This window comes from Rattus norvegicus, chromosome 4, assembly GCF_036323735.1.
Source record: "Rattus norvegicus strain BN/NHsdMcwi chromosome 4, GRCr8, whole genome shotgun sequence".
In the NCBI taxonomy this organism is placed as follows: Eukaryota; Metazoa; Chordata; class Mammalia; order Rodentia; family Muridae; genus Rattus; species Rattus norvegicus.
Genome location: NC_086022.1, coordinates 116,815,755 through 116,833,790, shown reverse-complemented (window position 1 = coordinate 116,833,790; position 18,036 = coordinate 116,815,755). Strand labels below are relative to the sequence as shown.

Sequence of the window (18,036 nt, the reverse complement as noted above, 5' to 3'; positions counted from 1 at the left end):
GAGACAGGAGATCATTTCTTCTCTCTCTCTCTCTCTCTCTCTCTCTCTCTCTCTGTGTGTGTGTGTGTGTGTGTGTTTGTGTGTGTGTGACAGGGTTTTTCACTTTGCAGCCCTGACTACACACTGTAGTCCTGCAACTTACTCTATAGACCAGGCTGACCTTTAACTCACAGAAATTCACCTGCCTCTCTGCTTCCCAAATGCTGGAATTAAAGATGTGCACCACCACTGCAACGCAATCATATATATATGTTTATTTTAATTATAGTATAATTACATCATTTCTCCCTTTGCTTTTCTCCCTCCAGCCCTGTTTGTACCTCCTCTTGCTTTCTTTTAGATTCATGGCTTTTTTCTTGTACATGAATTTTCTTGTATACATTTGTATATGCATATATATATATGTATATATATAGTGTGTGTGAATGTATGTATATAAATATATACATATATTTTCCTAAATGTACAAATACGAAATACAGTCTGCTCAGTCTATACAGTGATATTATCTGGATTTGTGTTTTCAGGGCTCTCCGTGTGGTACTGGATAACCATTTGGTAGTGCTTTTCTCAGGAAAGATACTATCTCCCACTCTTCAGGGTTCCATGGTTGCTCTAATTCTTCTAGGGTTGAGACCTTGAACTATATACCTCTGTCCTATCATCTCTTAAAATGATTACTATACACTGGCTTAAAAAAATAAAAGCTAACTGTGCCACCCACTCGAAATACTAGCACTTGGGTGACCAGTGCATGGGGGTTGCCTTTGGTTTGAGGGTAGCCTGGGCTACAATCTCAAAGACCCAAGCAAGCAAGTAAACAAACAAACAGAAAGTGGTCATAGCAAGGGAAACTACTGTTTGTCACCTTGGGTTTGTACGTCTTTGTTAGCGTATTGGCCTCTTGCTCCGGACTGAGCTTCTTGTTGGCAGTCTGCTGTGTCCTTTACCCTGGTGTCTTCCGGCCCAGCCCTGGCACACTTGATCTGCTGTTCAGTCAGCTCATGGACCAAGCCAGGGTCACACAAACTGGGGCCTGTTGTTTGTTTGTTGCACCATCCGCCTTCCTCCAGCAAGGAATATCTAACCTGGGTACTGGTTAACCCAGGCTGGGTATCCCCAGTGCACGTCTCCTGGCCCCTCGGCAAGTGCCAAGGCCCTGTCTGTCTCATTCCCTGTGGTTGAGAGTAAGAACTGGCCGAACAGGAAAGGAAGGCCTGTGACTCACAACGGGGCAACTGGATCTTGGAGGAGTGGCCTGTATGCTCCCTACTCTCCCCATTCACTGTATGCTTCGGGCTCATGAATACCCGTCAGGGCTGGAGCCTCCCCAAGGTGGCAGGGCCACCCCAGCAAAGAACCTCCTCTTCCCCATTTGAGGAAAGCATTCAATTCAGCAGATCTGTTATTTTCCATCAGTTGGGTTTAGGAAGCAGGGGGTGCAGCTTACCCTTTCGTCCTCTTCCCCGGCTCACCCCTAACTCTTTGATCAGTCACCTCGCCTTCTCTCCCTGGCGTACATTTGCTGCTCTCTGCACAGCCTTGGCCTTGCTGGGAGGAGCCTGAGAGCATTATAATTAGTGAGGACATGGACACCATTGCCAGCTTTCAACCAGGGTGGACACACCTGTGCCCCAGGTTGGGGTGCCTACTGGACCGACCACCTGATGTTGTGCGCCTTGCCAGGCGCTAGGATTGTGGTCTGGGGGAAGCTTCTCCAAGCCTTGGTTTCCTTGTCAAAGGCTGGTGATAAAACATTGCCAAAGGAATAATGCAGAAACAAATATATATATATATATATATATATATATATATATATATATATATATATATATGAGATTCTTTTGAAACTATGCAGCAAGCCTGTGTCAGCACATGGTCAGTGGAAGGCTATGTGTGTTCAGGGTGTGTCCTCTTGACCCCTTGGGTCTCCTGGGTGCTTTGACTGTGCAAAGCAGGTAGGCTAGGGACAAGTCCTTTTGTTTCTCTTTACTCTCTTATACAGTCTGTGTAGCCCAGGCTGGCTGGCCCTGATCTTGAGCTCTTCCTGCCTGAGTCTCCCGAGTGTTGGGATTACAGATATGTGCCATACAAAACAGTATCGATTATATATAAAATTAATGTACATAGCAAGTATATATTTTAAATTTGTGTGTGCCCTCACGCTCCAGTGCATACTTGGAAGTCAGGATAGCTTATATACTATGTGGGTTCCTGGTCATTCTGCTTGGCGGCAATCTCCTTTACCCACTAAGCCATCCTACAGGTCTGGTATTTTAAATTATTTTGTATGATTGGGGATCAAACCTACAACTCTGAGATTGGCTGGGATTGTAGGCCTGTGCCATCAGATTCAGTCTTCCTAACTTTCTAAACTGAAGTATGGTCTGGATAGCATCTCTATCCATCCAGTATCACCAGAGTCACCCCATTGTCTGATTGACTGGCACCACTAACCCTCTCGCTCTCTGAAAGGGCTATCACTGTCTTTTTTTTTTTTTTTCCTATATAAAAAATTTTTGTTCTTAGGCAAGCTTTTCACTGTAGCCCAAGCTTAAATTCTGATTCTCCTGCCTCCACCACTGAACCTGGGACAGTCATGGCTTCTATCCACAAACACTATAGATCTGCTTTTGGATTCATGCGAATGGACTCCCAGTGTGGGTTGCTCCCTCCTGCGCCTGCGCCTGCGCCTGCCTCTTTTTTCACAGATCATCTTGTGACACACATCTGTCACAAGACAGATGTAGGTGGTGGCCAGTGGCATGTTTGCATGCTGTGTGATAACACCTCACATTCCTTCATTTCAAAGGAGCAAGACCAAGCCACTTGCAAAAGGCAGGGCCCTTCCCCTTAACTGTCCTGTAGGAGGCCAGGCTGGAGCTGAGGCTGGAGCTCATGTAGTTGTTTCTTCAGGACAAACCTAAGTGGTAAGAAACCTGGTAGGCCTTGAACTTGAAGCCATCCTTCCTGGACCAGTGGATAAAAATGTTCCAAAGATTAATGGAAACGGCCAAAGACTGGAGAGTGGGGTGGGGTCAGCAGCTGCGTTTCTGGCTCCCTCACGGATTTGCTCTGATGTATTGAAGCTGGTGCAGTCACTTATCCTGTTTGATCGCCTCAAGTCTCTCCCAGGAAGGCGTGTCCTCGGAGGATTTGGTGATTCAGGTTAGCTTTGGTGAAAGGATTTCTTGACCAAGGCATCAGCAGGAGTTAAGTGCAGAACTTTGTCCCTCTTGACAATCAAGGCCAAAGGACAGGGCCCTTCAGGAATCAGGTTTTCATGTCACTGGCCTATAGCAGAAAGTGTAGTGGCCAGACGTTCTGATGCCACACCATGCCAGGGATTGAGTGACCAAGAGAAGATCTGTCAGCAAAGTGGCCGACTTAAAATGCTCCAGTGATCTTGGTGTTTCTTCCTTCCCTAGATTTCTGTTTTGTTTTGTGTAGCCAAGGCTGGCCTTGAACTTGTAATTCTCCTGGCTTAGCCTCCTTAGTTAGTGCTGGTAGATGTGTGACACGGAGCCAGCTCCATCCTTCCCCCATTTGTGGGGGTCTGGAGCCACGTGGAGTATTTTAAAGGTTGGATGATGCTGGTTTCCCTTTTGCATGGTGTTTGCTTTTCTTTAGAGTTTGTCCTGTCTTCACCTCTAACTCTGGAGGAAGAGTCAGGTCAGACTGGTGTTGTGGGGAGGAATGAAACTGACCCGCATTGCCCAATGAGGAGGAAGTTCTAATCTCTTCAGCCTTGCTGAACTGCTATCAGTTAGAAATGCTATCTCTAACACACCCTTGCCTTGGGTAACCTGACAGCCTTTTCTTCCCTGACCCCAGCCAGCCAGCTTTGCTCAGGCCTGCCTGAGACTCCCCCATCAGCAAGGAAGCCTTCTGTTTTCTGCCTTCTATTCAGATAGAGGCCTAAAGGGAAGTACCCCCTCACCCCCCAACTCCCTCCCTCTGCCCTGCCTGCCCCCAACCTACCAACACAGAAAGAGGAGAAAGAAGACAGTCTGGGGAAATTGAGTCCTGCTTTGTAAAAGCTTGAGTTTGCTCAAGTAGTGTTGAGCATTGCCTTTGGCCCTCTCAGGGTGCCACTTGGCAGAGAGGTTTCTAGAAGAGGAAGGGGCAGAAGGAAAGGGGACAGTTGGAGAGCTTTGTTTGTGTTTGGCACCTCAATTCTGCCTTGGCTGTGGAGGACTCTGCACCCCATTTTATAGTGAAAATGCTGTCAGACTTGTCAATGTTATGGAATGTGTATGTGCTGTGCCGCCAGAATTGGCCTGAGTGTTTCCCCTTTGCTGGTCCCAACTACTTAAGTCTCTTCCCAGACAGTGCCAGCTTTGTCTCTCCAAGTGTGACAAGTATGGAGTCAATCAACACTTGGTTATTTCACCTTTGGCCTAACGTCCCAACTTTCAGCTCTTTTCCTGTGTGCACATGCTCATGCACTCCCATGTGTACATGTATGTGGAGGCCGTAGGACAGGACTGGGTTTTTTAATTGTAATTCATTTTTAATTTTTTTTCAGACAGTCTCTAACTATTAGAAAGTTTGGAACTTTCTAACTAGGCTAGGCTGTCTGCCTGTCTCCATCCACCTCCCATGCTGGGATTCCTAGCGTATGCATCATGCTTGGCTTTTTCTTTTTTCCTTTTTTTTTTTTTTTTCCCGGAGCTGGGGACCGAACCCAGGGCTTTGCGCTTCCTAGGTAAGCGCTCTACCACTGAGCTAAATCCCCAGCCCCTTCTTTTTTCCTTTTAAGTGTACGGGTGTCTCCTCTGTGAATGTCTGTATCCTGGGCATGCCCGGTGCACAGGAGCCCAGAAGACGGTGTTAGATGCTCTGGGACTGGAGTTACCCTGTTCTGAAGTACCATGGGGATGCTGGGAATTGAATCCTGGTCCTCTGGAACAACAAGCAGCACTCTTTTTTACTACTGAACCATCTCTCTAGCCCCCTGGCTGTTTAAAATATGTGTTCTTGAGGGTGGAATTCAGGTCCTTATCTTTGCAAGACAAGCACTTTTTGTCCCCATTGCTTGCCCCTTCCTTTAAAAGGCAAGTTTTTACCCTCTAGCCTAGGCTGGCCTAGAAGTTATTCTGCAGTTGGGGCTAGCTTCCAGCTTGTTGCTGTTTTTCCTGCTTTAGTTTCCTGTTTGCTGGGATTACTGCTTGAGTCAAAAGACTCGACAGAATAGAAGAAAATGCCCTAAAGCAACACTGACTAGAAGAACCTGTCCAGCCATGATCACTTTATTGACAGTGCAGGAACCTACTCACTAGAAGGGTGAGGATATTGGAACCCTCAGTCCTAGGGTGTCCATTTGGTCAGCTTGGAACGGATGCTTAGAGCCTGGGCCATCCTCAAACTTTCAATGTAGCCAAGGATGACCTGGAACTTCTGTTCCTCCTGCCTACGGCTCCCAAGTGCTAAGATCACAACAGACTGGCACCGCCTGCACTCAGGGCCTCTTTATTGTTATTGTTTTTATTATTAATTTTTTTCATATACTTTGATCATATCTTTTCCCAGGTCCTCCCCACTTCCTTACCCAACTTGTTCCTTTCCCCCAAACAAAATCAAAACAAAAAAACCAAACTAATAAGTCAAAGAAATTAAAAATGAAAGGAAATAAAGATTGCACGTGCACGCGAACACACACACACACACACACACACACACACACACACCACACGCCAAAACAAAAGCTTCTGAAAGCACCTCACGTGATCCTGGATTGCAGCCAAGTTGGGAACTCTTATCACAAGTGGCAGGATGGAGACCAAGCAGAAGTTATCAGAGACCGATTTAGCTGTGATTGAAGACAGGGCTCTAAACTGTGACCAGAGTGGGGCTGAGGGACACTGAGCTGGGCACTGGCTTGAAAGTACTCAGCATGATGTTAGGCAATTCTTGAGGTAAAAGAGACACTAGCTATCAACTTTTATGCTAGTCAACCTACTAGGGCACCCTAAGGATGTGTTTTGATTGGTTGGTGTCTGAAAGTAAAATCTAGGTGTGGGGTGGGGGGGTGGGGCAGACCTTCTGTGACTCCAGGCTGTATGCACTTCTTCCCTATGGCTGTGCTCTGGGGGACAAGTGGGAAGATTCTGGAAACTGCATTCATTCCTTGAGGCTGCACCTAGTTTCCCATTTCCATTTCTCTTGGCTGCCATTCATCCAGGGCAGGGCACCCACCCAGCAATGAATGGGAACCCGTGCCATGCTTAGGAAGTTTGTGGCATTAGAATTGCTAGCACACATCTGTGGATGCTCTACTGCAGACAATGCTGATCAAGTCAGGTGGTGCCTTAGGTTAAGCTATGCTAAAAATGTTTACCTACTGTTAATGGCTACATTGACTTTATCATTTTAATCTGCTACAGAAAGGTACATCTACTGAGCAAAGGGTAACAGGCCTTCAATAAACAGCAGCCTCTTAACTTCATTCTTGGAGTTAAGAATGAGAACAATTAGCAATTAGAACCTCAAAGATGGGGCGGGGGACAGATCAGTGGGTAAAGCGCTTACCTTGCAAGCAGTGAGATTGTGGGGGAATTTGCTCTTCTGTAGCCTTAACTTTGGAAGCAGCATAGGGACTCATCACAAGGCAGTGCGGGCTCTGTCCTGGCTTTGTGGAATTTCGTCTACTTCCTTGGCAAATGGTGGAGAGGTGTCTGGAGATTCTGTATCTCTCGTCTCCCCGGAAATAGCAAAGTTAGGGCTCTCATTCAGAGACGTTTCACATTTGTGGCAACTGTTTGTGTCTGTGTTTCTGATAGTCTCTCCCTTCTGGCCAGTCAGCTCCTAAGCAGCCCCAAGTCACAAAATATGACTCCTTTCTCCTGTCTGTGGTGTTTACGAAGTTAGGGTTAAATGCCTGTTGGGTGGGTTTATCAGAGTGTAACTAAATTGGAAGGCCAGTAGCATTGTTTCCAAATTGTGGATTAGGTACCGGGCAAGAAAGAGCTTGAGTCCTTGGACTGGCTGGGAGGCCTAACTTATCTTCATGAGGGCCAGGGCAGGCTCTGGAGAGAAAGAGGTCTTCAAGGCTGGCAGGATGGCATGGACCTATAGATTCAGGGTTCCTAATGCTAAGGTGCACAGATTGGATTTATACCAGAGAAAGAACGTCACGTGACCAGAGACATGCCCTATGGTTAGGAGATGGGCAGGGCTAGCTTATGTGGGGGCTAGGATGCTTAATGATTGCCTTAGTCACCTCTGTTCTATTGCCATGAAGAGACCATGACCAAGGCAACTCTTATAAAAGAAAGTATTTAATTGGGGACTGGCTTACAGTTTCAGAGGTTAGTCCATTATCACTGTGGTGTGAATCAGACAGGTGTGGCACTGGAGACAGGGAGGGAAGGAGAGGAGGGGAGGGAGGGAGGGGGAGAGGGAGGAGACATTAGGCCTGGGGTGGACTTTTGAAGCCTCAAGCCCACCCCCAGGGACAGAATTCCTCCTACAAGACCTCACCTACTAGACCTCACCTGAGGCTGCCCTTCCTAATCTCCCCCTCCCTGGAGACTAAGCATTCCAATCTAGGACCATCCAAGGGCCATTCTTTCTTATTCAGATCACCAGAGTGGGAAACACCTAACAGATTTTAAACTGGGAACCCAGGAATGTCTGGGTGGGGGTTGGGAAACTGATGGAGTTAAAAAAAGAACTGGGGACTATAAAATCTGGGGAGGAGGTGATGGCTGCTGGCCCTGGGGTGTGGGTGACCTCACTGACAGGACTGAGGTGAAGGCCAGTTTGGGCAGCAAAAGAAGAGGGAGGCCGGGGTTGGGGATTTAGCTCAATGGTAGAGCGCTTGCCTAGGAAGCGCAAGGCCCCTGGGTTCGGTCCCCAGCTCCGAAAAAAAAAGAACCAAAAAAAAAAAAAAAGAAGAGGGAGGCCATGAGCCTCTGCTATAGGATGCTTGGGGTGTGTGTGTGTGTTCTCAATTTAACTTAATTGAAAATCTCCTATCCCCCAACTATCTTCCTGCAATTCTCTATTCTCTAGTAATTAAAACTTTGGGGGGGGGCATTAGTTTATGTAGCCATTGGACTTAACCTGTCAGAAGGATGCCTTGAACTGATCCTGCTTCTCCTCCAAAGTGCTAGAATTTAGGAATGCACCGGGCCTGGCAGGTTTTGCTGTCCTGTTTCTTGAATTGCTGGGGTTCAGATAGTCTTGTATGTGCTAGGAAGTGCTCTCCGGTGTGCAGGGAAATTCAGCGGCCAGCTTAAGAGAATAGAAAAAAGACAGGGTTTCACTGTGTTGCCCAGGCTGCCTTAGAACTTGCAATCCTCCTGCCTCAGCCACCTGAGTGCTTGGGTTACAAGGCTGACTAGAGTGTTTTGAAAAGTTGGGTAATGACATATATCTAAACTGTAGCTCATGTAATCTATTCTTGTCCCCTCCCCCCTTTCAGGTTGACCAATTTCTCTACCACATGCGTCTCTCAGATGAGACCCTTCTGGAGATTTCTAGGCGGTTCCGGAAGGAGATGGAGAAAGGGCTAGGAGCTACCACGCACCCTACAGCAGCTGTGAAAATGTTGCCTACCTTTGTGAGGTCAACTCCGGATGGGACAGGTACTGAATGTGTGGGTGGGTGTGGGTGGGTATGGGTGTGACTGCTCCAAGGATCTCTATTCTAGACTTTGTTCAGGGACATAGAACTAATCTCAGTCAAGGCCTCTTGCAAGGTTTAAGTCGATGAAAGCTGATGCCATCACTGGGAGGTGACCAGAAGGCTATGGGATGGGATGGCCATCTGACCACTTGGACAGCCACAGTCAAACCAGTGCTCCCTGTGTACCACTGACAGCCGTTTGTTTTCTGCTCCTGTGCTGAACAAAGCTTCTCCTCTCAGTTTGGCTTTCCCAGTCCCATACAGGTAGCAGAGTGGTGGTGGCTAACCATGGCAACTGTGGTTGATGGCACATTCTGTAGGCACCAGTGCCCTTCATAGCCCTTCCATTGTTTCATGAGCCCCGTTAAACAGTCCTGTAAGTTAAAGTGAACTGGGAAGAATGGGAAGAGCCACTGTGCTTATCCCAGTAATACTTCTTTAAATACCTGTCTATTTTTTATATGTATGAGTGGGTTGCCTGCATGTACACCACATAGGTGTCTGCCCGAAGAGGCCAGAAGGCACCAGATTCCCTGGAACAGAGGGTTGTGAACTGCCATTGGGTGCTGGGAATTGAATCCAGGTCCTTTTTTTTTTTTTTTTTTAAAGATTTATTCATTTATTTTATGTTAGTACACTGTAGCTGTCTTCAGATACACCAGAAGAGGGCATCGGATCTCTTTACAGATGGTTGTGAGCCACCATGTGGTTGCTGGGAATTGAACTCAGGACCTCTGGAAGAGCAGTCAGTGCTCTTAACCACTGAGCCATCTCTCCAGCCCCCGAATCCAGGTCCTCTTAACTCAATTTATTTATGAAGTAACCCAGCCATTAATTACTCTTGACTGCTGCGCCATCTCTCCAGCCCCTACGACTAAAGAGGGAAGCTGTTGGTTGAGCTTTGTTTAATCTCTCCTATTTGGATAATTTCTCTTACGATGCCACTAAGCAAGATTGATGTTGGAAAGAGTGTCATTTGACTTTTTTGGGGAGACAAACATCTAGCCTGCCTGGTGCCCAAATTGTAGGCCGTTACAGAGCCTTCTCCCCTAAAGCATGTACTAGTGTTTGTATAGCCTTGAATTTGTGTCTTCCTAAGTGAGGCTAAATAATTCCCAGAGGGCCTTTCGCTTTTGTTGATATGGTGGAGGTGATGGAGGTTTCTGAGGGCATGAACAGAATCTCCCCACCCGTGTCAGTTCCTCAGCACAGGTTGGGTGTCTGGAGACGTAGTCTGGTCCCAGGGGGTGGGGGTTTTGATGGGCGGGGAGAGAAGATTCTAAGAGAATGCCAGGAGGCTGAACCTGCACGCTGGCTTTGGAACCCAGCACTGGCAAAGCCTTGTTCATTTGCCACAGCAGTCACCCATGTTCTTGACTGGTGTCTGTGGGGTCCACGAAAGTGGGAGTGCTGGTGTGAGCGAGGTCTTTATCTGCGGGGCAGGAAGCAGATTCTGAGAGCCGGAGGGAGGGGCTGAGCAGCCGGCGGGGGGCTGTGGTGGGCCGGTCTGTGTTGGAACCTGACCTTGGATCCCTGTGTGTCCTTGGGGAACACCTTTTGAGAGTCTCTTGGATCTGGCTTAAGAAGACTGTGTACAGTTCCTAAAATAAGAATATTTGTTGAGGCCTTGTGACCTGCTGGAGCCTGGCACTGAGCATGTGTCCTGTTAGTTAGAGTTGCTGAATGGGTGAGTTCTCAGATCTTCAGAGTCCCCTGAAGTGGGGAGAGAGGTCCCTGCGAGTTCTGCTGTGCCCTCTAGATTGGCACATTGACCACTCCTCTGTTTCATTCTGACTGGAAGTCACGCCACATCTGTGTTTCAGCTTGACATTCTGATAAATGTATCAACTCCTGAAGGGCGGCCTGTATCTCGCTAAGTAAGCACCTAAAATGTCGAAGGACATAGGCCTCGCTGGGGCGTTTCCCCAGCACCCACCCGTGTTAATTTTAAAAGATTTATTTATGTTTTTGTGTGTGAGTATTTTGCCTGTGTGCCATGTGGATGCCAGGAGCCCCGAGAGGTCGGAAGAGGGTCTTGAGCCCACTGGAACTGGAGTTACAGACTGAGACACTAGGGGGGGGGACAGAGAATCGAACCTGGGTCCTTTATAGGAGCAGTCAGTGCTCCTATAAACTTACACCTCTCTAGCTCCAATTCATTTACTCAAACGAAACTTCCACATTTATGTCTATTTTCTTTTTTTCTTTTTTCTTTCTTTCTTTTTTTTTTTTTTTTTTTTGGTTCTTTTTTTCGGAGCTGGGGACGGAACCCAGGGCCTTGCGCTTCCTAGGTAAGCGCTCTACCACTGAGCTAAATCCCCAGCCCCTATGTCTATTTTCTTGTGTGTGCGTGTGTGCACTTCTGTGAGAATGGAGGCTAACGGCTGCTCTCTCCTACCACGTGGGTCCTGGGTGGTGAAACGTGGCCTGTCAGGCTTGGCAGCGGGCGCCTTTTCCTCAGACTCATCTCGCCAGCCCCTAAAAGAAAAAGATTTTTACCTTCCTGTTTAAGAATATGAGGGCTGGATGGACAAATAATCTGTCCAGGTCCACACAGCTGAGCCGGGAGTCAGACGCGAATATGGCGGAGTTACCAGGTGTGTGAGTGTGAGCGAGCATGTGCCTGCCCGGGCCTGTGCATAGCTCTGGGTGGTGGTGGTATGGGTTGGGTGACAGACAGGTGACAAGTGCCTATGACAGTTCAACTCTACACCTCTAAGTCCCATAGTCCCAGCCGTGTTTACAATGCCACCATATTGGAAATGCATCTTTGCCTGAAGGAGTACTACATACACAAATGAGCATGCTTAAGTACAGCTCTCACAACATGGTGGGTCGTGAGAAGACACAACCCCCTAAGTCACTGGATACAGATCACAGCATCCTTGCAATGGTACAGTCACTGAAACAGAAACTAGACTGTGTCTACCAGACAACGGACAGTTCTGTGCTAAAACCCGCTCAGGGTCTCAATGGTAGATACTCTACAGAAAAGGAGAGTCAATTTATTTACCGAGGACGGTCTCCTGGCAAGCAGGTGGTGTGAGCCAATGCCCAGCGCCGAAGCACACCACTAACTAACGGCATGTTTTATTTTTTTTCCCCCGCGTTCCTCCCACGCGCCCAGCACAATGCCTTCATTCTTCCTTTGGGAACTCTGATTTGGTTTGATCCACAAAGTCCCCTCCTAGGTTTAGTGATCTGTGAGGCCGTGGTGTGCCAAGCCTCTGTGGCTTGCCTTTGAAGAGGGAGAATTGTCCTTAGGGAGATAAAGCTTACGCAGAGGAGACAATTAGAGAGTGATACCGGGCCATATAACGCTAGCTCGAGGTGCGATAAAGGGAGACAGACCAGCTCCGTGATAGGTTCTGTGCTAGCTGCTGAAGCCCCTTATCTTGGTTGCTGTGTATTAGACCAACATCCATGCAGCGGAGGCCTGAGTCAACAGCAGTGCACAAGCGAGTTAATAAGGGGGTTTATGATGTGGTGCTGACGATCGATCTAAGCAAAGACAGCACTGATAGCCTCCCCAGAGTGGGTGGCATTCACATATGTTGAGTCAAACATCTCATCGTTGTATTGATTTTTTTTTTTTTTTTAAGATAGGGTCTTACATATAGCCCATGAATTGTGTCCTACAGCAGTATTTATTGCCAGTGGGGACTTCTGGACAGGTGTGGGTGGGTTCCTTTCTAGGGGCTTAGAATTGTTTACAGGGCCAGTTCAGAAATGGAGTGTAGAAGTCTACTTGTATATCAGTGAGTGACCTGGAAGCACATGCCGCCGTTTGCCGCTTCCGGCATTGGGTGGCCAGAAGGTCTGGGAGTCCTGTGAGTCAGCCCAATGCAATCCATTTGTCTAGTTAGCTAGGCCTAAGATTTTCCCAGTGTCACCATTGGAAGTCCCATTACCCCTCTACACTGGGTAATCCAATGCAGGAGGATGACACACACACACACACACACACACACACACACACACACACACCCCACCCCCTTATGTGGCCCTTGAACCCAGGCCCCCACCGCTCCTTGGCTGGGCTGTTGTGCAATGCTCTAGTCATCTCCTTGACCCTAGACACAGTCCATCCCCTTCGGGTTACTCACACACAAGCCTTTTGAAGACACAATCTTATCTGCTTGGGAGCCAGACAGTTCCCAGTGACAACTTTGACAATGACACTTGCTAGGTGCTTATAGCCCCCATCGCATCAGCTCTATGCTGTAGCTGCTTTCGACATGATGTATCTGGTGTAAATTGGTGCCATATTCTATAGTTATGCCAGACTGGCGCCCTGACATGACACGCTGACACTTAACCATGCTGTGAACGTCCACGTATGCTGACTGTCTTTCCATCTAGAGTATTTACACTAACTCTTGTTGCCTGTACCTGAAAGGTGTTCTTGTAGGAGCAGAAATGACTCCTCTATATCATTCCCTTTCCTCCCAGGTCTGTCTGTGGCCGGGTCACAATCAGGACAACTGTGGCACTTTTAGGGGCTGTCCATTCTCATTGCTGAAGCAATTGATGGCAGGAGAATATCTGATTTGAAGATTCATGATCGATTTAGTTCTCTCTCTTTTTCCCCCCCCTCCTTTCCTTTCTAAAATTTCATTTTTGTGTGTTTACTTTTTAAGACCAAGTAGCCCAGGCTGGCCTGGAATGTGCTGTGTAGATCAGGCTGCCTCTGCTTCTTGAAAGCTAGGATTATAGCACATGCCACTACTCGCGTCCCTTCTATTTAATTTTTTTTTTTTTTAAATAATTACATATATGCTTGGAGTTTGAGCACATGAGGGCATTGCTCTGGGAGGCCACTAGAGGGTGCCACATTCATGGAGCTGAAGTGAAAGGTAGTCGTGAGCTGGACAATGTGGATGCTGGGAACCAAACTCAGGTCCCCAGGAAGAGAGCAGTGCATGCCCTTAACCATTGAGACTTATAATAATCTCCTGGTTTTGTTTTTGTTTTCTGTTTTTAACTTTCACAATAAGTTTTAATCGTACATTTTATACAGATGACTGTGAAGTCTTTTTACTAACGTGAAGTAGTAAACCGAGAAGTAGAGAACACAGACAGGCGCTGGCCTTCCTCACAGCGGTGAAACAAAGAGTGTTCAGTGCCTCAGAGCATTGACAGTGAGCAGGGAGTCTCACAGGCTGAGGCATTGTGGATGGGCAAAGCGAGGGGGCCTGGGTGGTCACTGGCTTTTTTGACTGTTTACTCTGAGTAATCGCTGTACTTGAGGCTTTGGCAGGAGGTGCTGCAGCAGAAGGATTGCCGTGAGTTTGAGGCCAGCCTGGCCTAGAAAGTGCAGCCTCATCTTAAATCCAAAACCGAGGCAGATGGCCCAGTCCATGCAAGCACCAAGCTCAACCAGCTGAGTCTGTTTCCCGAGCGAGGCTTCATGGTGAAAGGAAAAGACAGACATTCCCACAGTTGTCCTCTGAAGGCCATATCCACTGTAACTGAAGGAAATCTTATGGTGCAGAACGAGAAGTAGAACTAGAGGTGAGGGCGCAGGAGGTGAGCTGTTACTTAGCTTCCCCCTAGCCCTTGCTCCAGACAGACCTGGCCACCTTTATGCTTGCCTAGAATCTCGGGATCTCTGTGGGGTGCCCCCTTGTTTAGAAGGGGTTCCCGGATACCATCATTTGTAAATCATCTGTTTAATTATCTGCTGTAGGGGCTTAGCCATGCTGACCCAGGAGGACACCTCCATTTCTCGACACACTTACCTCAGAGGACCGGGAAAGGTGGCTTTGAAATACAAGGCCAATCACCTTTTTATTGCAGAGCCTTCTTAAAAGGGCTGGCCCTGCCTACTGCACTGAGCGCCTGATGGGAGGAGCAGGTGGTGATCTATTTTAATTAGTGGCAAGTACCTAATGGTTGAAAATAGAACCTCCTGGAACATTCAACTGGCCACTGTCCCTCACTCAACCTTAAAGACCAAAGAGAACAAGGCATGTGCGTGTACACACACACACACACACACACACACACACACACACACCAGCCATCACCAGGTACCAGATCACCTCGAGGAAGCTTTCAAACAACCCAGGAGTGATGAATGAATTTCCGGTGTCAGGTTACTCCAGGTGACTTTGACTACCATGTTTAGATGGGCTAACTGCCACTTAGTGCCCTGTCTTTCCTGCGACAGGTGAGTTCCCAGGAGAAGTTGGAACTCTTTATCTCACTGACCTTAAGCATCTGATAAGAGTCAAGCTGAAAGTGGGCTGCTGGCTGTGTGGGGGTGGGAAGTGAGTCTGCAGAGACAAAGCTGGAGCGAGCAGCCTCGCCCTTCCCTGTTGGGCGATTTGATGAAGGGTGGCGCCACCCCGTCCCTCTCTGTCACCCCTTGCTGAGCTGTGTGCAGAAGTATTTCTGATTTATTTTGTATGTGTTATTTTATGTGTATGGGTGTGTTTACCTGAAGAACATCTTAGAGAGGCCTGAAGTGTAAGGTGGGTACAGAGGCTTGGTGGAGTTAGAGGAGAGTGCCAGTTTATTCTGCGCCTGTGCACGCAGCCCATCAGCAAGCTTCAGCAGGCCCTACAGTGGAGTGGATGGTATCTCTTGCTGCCGTCCCTCCACTCCATATGGTCTAGTTTCCATCGATAAGCTGGAGTTCCTGGTACAGATGTGGTTGCTTTTGCTTTTCTTTCTCACTGCTCTGTGGTTTCCAGGAATTGGAGCCACAAAGAGGAAGCCGTGGTCCTGAAGGAGGGGCCCAGGCTTTAGAGTCAGAAGCCTTGGCGTCAAACCCTAGCTCTCTCTCACCCCTTTGTGACCTTAACCAAATGACTCAACTTTAGAAGGATCACTTCCTGACCCCCAGTCCAGCTCAGGCTGCTGTTGCCTCCAGGTTTTACACTCTTGGCATTGCAAGTGAAGAATTCCCCTTTGAGGGTTTACAACTTTCAAGTGCTTACTTATTATTGTTCAAGAGAAACCCTTTGGCTGGCCCAGGTCAGAGTCTTCGCTGTGATTGAAGGCAGCGACATCACTCCCATCATATGTTAAATGTTTTATTCCATTTATTTGTTTGGCGTGTGTGTGGGTGTGTGTGGGTGTGTGTGGGTGTGTGTCAGAGCAAATTTGGTGATCCAAGGAAAACTTGTGGGAGTGTTTCCTTCTGTCATGTGGATTCCAGGAATCGAACTCAGGTTGTCAGACAGGGTGGCAGTCACCTTTGCCTAGTTAGCTGACTCATCTGTTCTCGTATATATTTCACTTTTTTAAAAAGTGAAAGTTAGGATCCAGTGATAACAGCATGGTTAACAAAAAGTCAGAAGACGTGATCTAAACCCTTAACAGTTGCTAGGCAAACATCTTATTTAATGAGTGAACCATTGATTCAACAGGAGGTGGTAAGTTGCCTCAAATACCAACTGTGGTTACCTAGAGGAGCCTACTCTGAGCCTACTGGGTTCTTTCTTTACCTGTAGTTTTGGACATCCTTTTTTTTTTTTTTTTTTTTTTTCCTTTTTTTTCGGAGCTGGGGACTGAACCCAGGGCCTTGAGCTTGCTAGGCAAACGTTCTACCACTGAGCTAAATCCCCAACCCCTAGACATCTTTTTTTTTTTTTTAAGATTTATTTATTTATTATATATAAGTACACTGTAGCTGTCTTCAGATACACCAGAAGAGGGCATCGGATCTCTTTATAGATGGTTGTGAGCCACCATGTGGTTGCTGGGAATTGAACTCATGACCTCTGGAAGAGCAGTCGGGTGCTCTTCACCGCTGAGCCATCTCTCCAGCCCCCCTAGACATCTTTTTAAAAGTGTATTTTATTGTGTATTATTTTAAAATTCATTTTACTTTTTTTAATTATTATTTTGAGGTAAGGTCTCTCTGTAACTGACTGTCCCCAGAACTCACCATTTAGACCAGGCTGTTTTCAAATTCACCGAGATCTGCCTGCCTTTGCCTTCCGATTGATTTAAGGCATATGCCACTAAGCCCAGCTTAATTTTTATTATTATTCATTTGTATATTTGCCTGCTTGTAGGCATGTGCACCGTGTAAATGCAGTAACCATGGATACTAGAAGAGTCCCTTAGAACTGGAGTTTTAGGTGGTGGGGAGCTGCCCGATGTGGGTGCTGGGAACCCACCTCATTTTCTGGAAGAGTAGTGCTCTTTCTTAACCCCTGAGATGTCTTCAACTCTGCTTGTATGATTTAAGAAACTTCCTTCTCATTGGACTGAAAATCACTATGTAGGGGGCACTGACTCCGGTCTCAGCCCCCTAACCAGTGGGATTATGGGAGGATCACCGCGCTGGGCTAAGAAGCCTGCTCTTGGTGGATTTTCTTACATCAGAACCTTTCTCCTGCCCTGCCCACAGATACTTTTGCCCTTCACATTCACAGTCTGTCACATGCTCTGGTGAATGCTATTCTGGGATTATGGAATGTCTTGGAAGGAGCCCAGTGGAGGTAGGGCTTTGAGCTACGATTTAGAGCAGCTAGCAAGAGTTAGGAGAAGACCTTTTAGACCAAGGAATGATGACAATGAAGGATGACAAGGTCAGTGGCACTTTACTGACAACTGTGTGTTATGCACGTACATACCTGTGCAACCTAGTCTGTATTCCACCAAAACCTCGCAAGTGCCCTGGCAAGTCAGCGCCATAAGCTGTGAGTTCTGCGGTGAGGCCGCATGCCTAGAGAGCCTGTTGAGGTGCCCAGGCCACTGCTGAACCAGAATTCATGAGCCCCGACCACCATGTGTAAAGGCTGTCACCTAAGCCCTGCTCTGTGGGGAGTGGTCATCTGCAATAGAGAGATTGGGCCTAGGAGGATCCCTCCATCGCCTTGTGGGGTCCTAATAGGATTTCTGGAGTCACCGTCTCATCTTCTGAACTCAGAGGGTCAGTCCTTGGGGCCGTGAGTGTGGGTGGAATATATTCTGAAGGACTAGTGAGTGTCCCCCAGTTCCTACCAGCACCCTTACTATTTACAGTCCCCTTCGGTCCACCAGAAAATACAGCCGAATCACATTCCTGATGGAGCCATGCTGGGCCGAGTCCAGCTGGGCTGGTCTTGGATGATAACCAGCCAGAGGCAGTGCTGGCCACCTCCGTCCTCTCATGGTCACTGATTCAGCGGATCGTGTGTGTCCCGGGCCTCAAAGTGCTGATGAGGCAGCTCCCCCTTGATTTTTCTCTTTCATCCCCCTGACAACCACCACATAGCGTTTCCTAGAATCTGGCTGAGGCCCCATGGCCAGTGAAGGTTGGGTACTCGAGTGTCTAGAAAAGTCATCTGAGGGGGTTGGGGATTTAGCTCAGTGGTAGAGCGCTTGCCTAGGAAGCGCAAGGCCCTGGGTTCGGTCCCCAGCTCCGAAAAAAAGAACCAAAAAAAAAAAAAAGAAAAAGAAAAGTCA

At 47.7% G+C, this 18,036-nt stretch overlaps 1 protein-coding gene across 1 annotated transcript in view; it reads left to right on the top strand.

The window, feature by feature from the left end:
* The window catches only part of Hk2 (hexokinase 2), a 49,018-nt gene that overhangs the window by 7,485 nt on the left and 23,497 nt on the right, over positions 1–18,036 (top strand). The window contains 1 exon segment of the mRNA NM_012735.2: positions 8,429–8,591. Coding sequence (NP_036867.1) covers positions 8,429–8,591 — 163 coding nt within the window.